The sequence below is a fragment of the Anoplolepis gracilipes genome, chromosome 12 (genome assembly GCF_047496725.1).
Source record: "Anoplolepis gracilipes chromosome 12, ASM4749672v1, whole genome shotgun sequence".
In the NCBI taxonomy this organism is placed as follows: Eukaryota; Metazoa; Arthropoda; class Insecta; order Hymenoptera; family Formicidae; genus Anoplolepis; species Anoplolepis gracilipes.
The window spans coordinates 417561-419099 of NC_132981.1; the positions used below are offsets into that span (position 1 = coordinate 417561).

A 1539-nucleotide genomic window follows, 5' to 3' on the forward strand; every position below is an offset into this window, starting at 1 on the left:
TAGAAACGTCTATGAATCGCGATATAAAATCGCTGCAAAGAGGTGCACCTCCATTATTTTCGAGTCGTGCATCTTGTTGTCGGTCTGAAAAACATGGCGGAGCAAATTGTGTGGGAGCAATCCACCCGGATAAATTCAGTGGAGAGTACATTGCGTGGGAGGCTCAATGTAACAAATGTATCGAGTCGTTGGAAGAACAAAGTCGAATTAAACGACCACGATTATCGATCGGAAATTGACAATCGCTGATTGCTCGAATCGCGCGACTCGAAGGATTGAAAAATGTGTTGCGCAGGCGTTTCGTACACGCGGGTGCAGGATGCAGTTCACGAGAAAATGGATTGATTTGGCGAGAGATCGATACGGCATTCGAAGGTCGTATCATGACTGGTGCGGTTATAAATTATAATCACATCGAACCTCGTCAATTTTTGGAAGATGCGAGTGACATTGTGCTCGAGCATGTGCGAGACGTTATGCAAAAACACAACAGTGTGAAAGTGAATACAGTGTTTAACGGCGAGTTTGTGGCGGGCGATAAGCGCGCCAATAAATCAATCAATACGAGAAACTTTGAACTCTTTCGTACATCCGATTTACGCGAGTGGTATGAACGGCGAGTCGTCGAGCCCATCCTTGCATCGCTCGAAGAATTTCAGGAACGCGATAGTGGATGGGCATTATCTATACTAAATTTGACAGTAAATATAAATAAATATAATCTTATGCGCGCCGGATGTTGTGTGCAATTACCGCGAAAGATAATAATGAAACGAGCAGTGGTTAACGTGCAATCTCAAGACAATGCATGTTTTGCGTGGGCGGTGGTGGCTGCTCTGTATCCAGTTGAAAGACACACAGACCGACAATCGTCGTACCGGCATTATACAACAGTACTGAATCTCCAAGATATTGAGTTTCCAGTCACTCTTAATCAAATTAAAAAATTTGAAATTTATAATGACATTTCAATCAATGTGTATACCATCGAGAATGAAAACATTATCCCGTTACGTCTTACGGAGCAAAAGAAGGACAAGCACGTCAACTTGCTCTACGTGTAAAATGCGCGAGATATCAGACATTTCACGTGGATCAAGAATTTATCCAGGCTCATGAATTCGCAACTCAGCAAACACAATGGTCAAAAATATATCTGCGATCGGTATGTATATTTAATAAAACTGTCTAAAAATATTTAAAACAGGGATATAAAAATTTTAACTTTTATTTTACAGATGCATGCACCATTTTCACTCGGACGAGAAACTACAGTCGCATACAGTAGACTGTGTAAAGATGAACGACTGCGCTATCCGGTTACCGAGCGATAAGGACTGGCGGCTCGCATTCGCCAACTACAATAGGAAGGAGCGACTACCTTTCGTCGTGTATGCCGATCTGGAGTGCGTTTTGGTGAAAAAGGAAGAAGAAAATTTTTATCAACATCACCAAGTATTTAGTATCGCTTATTATGTACATTGCTCGTACGATAATTCGTTATCGAAGCCAATTGCTTTGCGTGGTTCGCTGACGAAC

General features: G+C 42.0%; 1 protein-coding gene across 1 annotated transcript; it reads left to right on the top strand.

Annotated features, from left to right (window-relative positions):
* Positions 1-476: 476 nt before the first annotated feature.
* LOC140671927 (uncharacterized) lies at positions 477-1064 on the top strand. Its single transcript, XM_072903659.1, has one exon. It carries the CDS (start codon positions 477-479, stop codon positions 1062-1064), a length of 588 nt encoding a protein of 195 aa, XP_072759760.1.
* Positions 1065-1539: the final 475 nt, after the last annotated feature.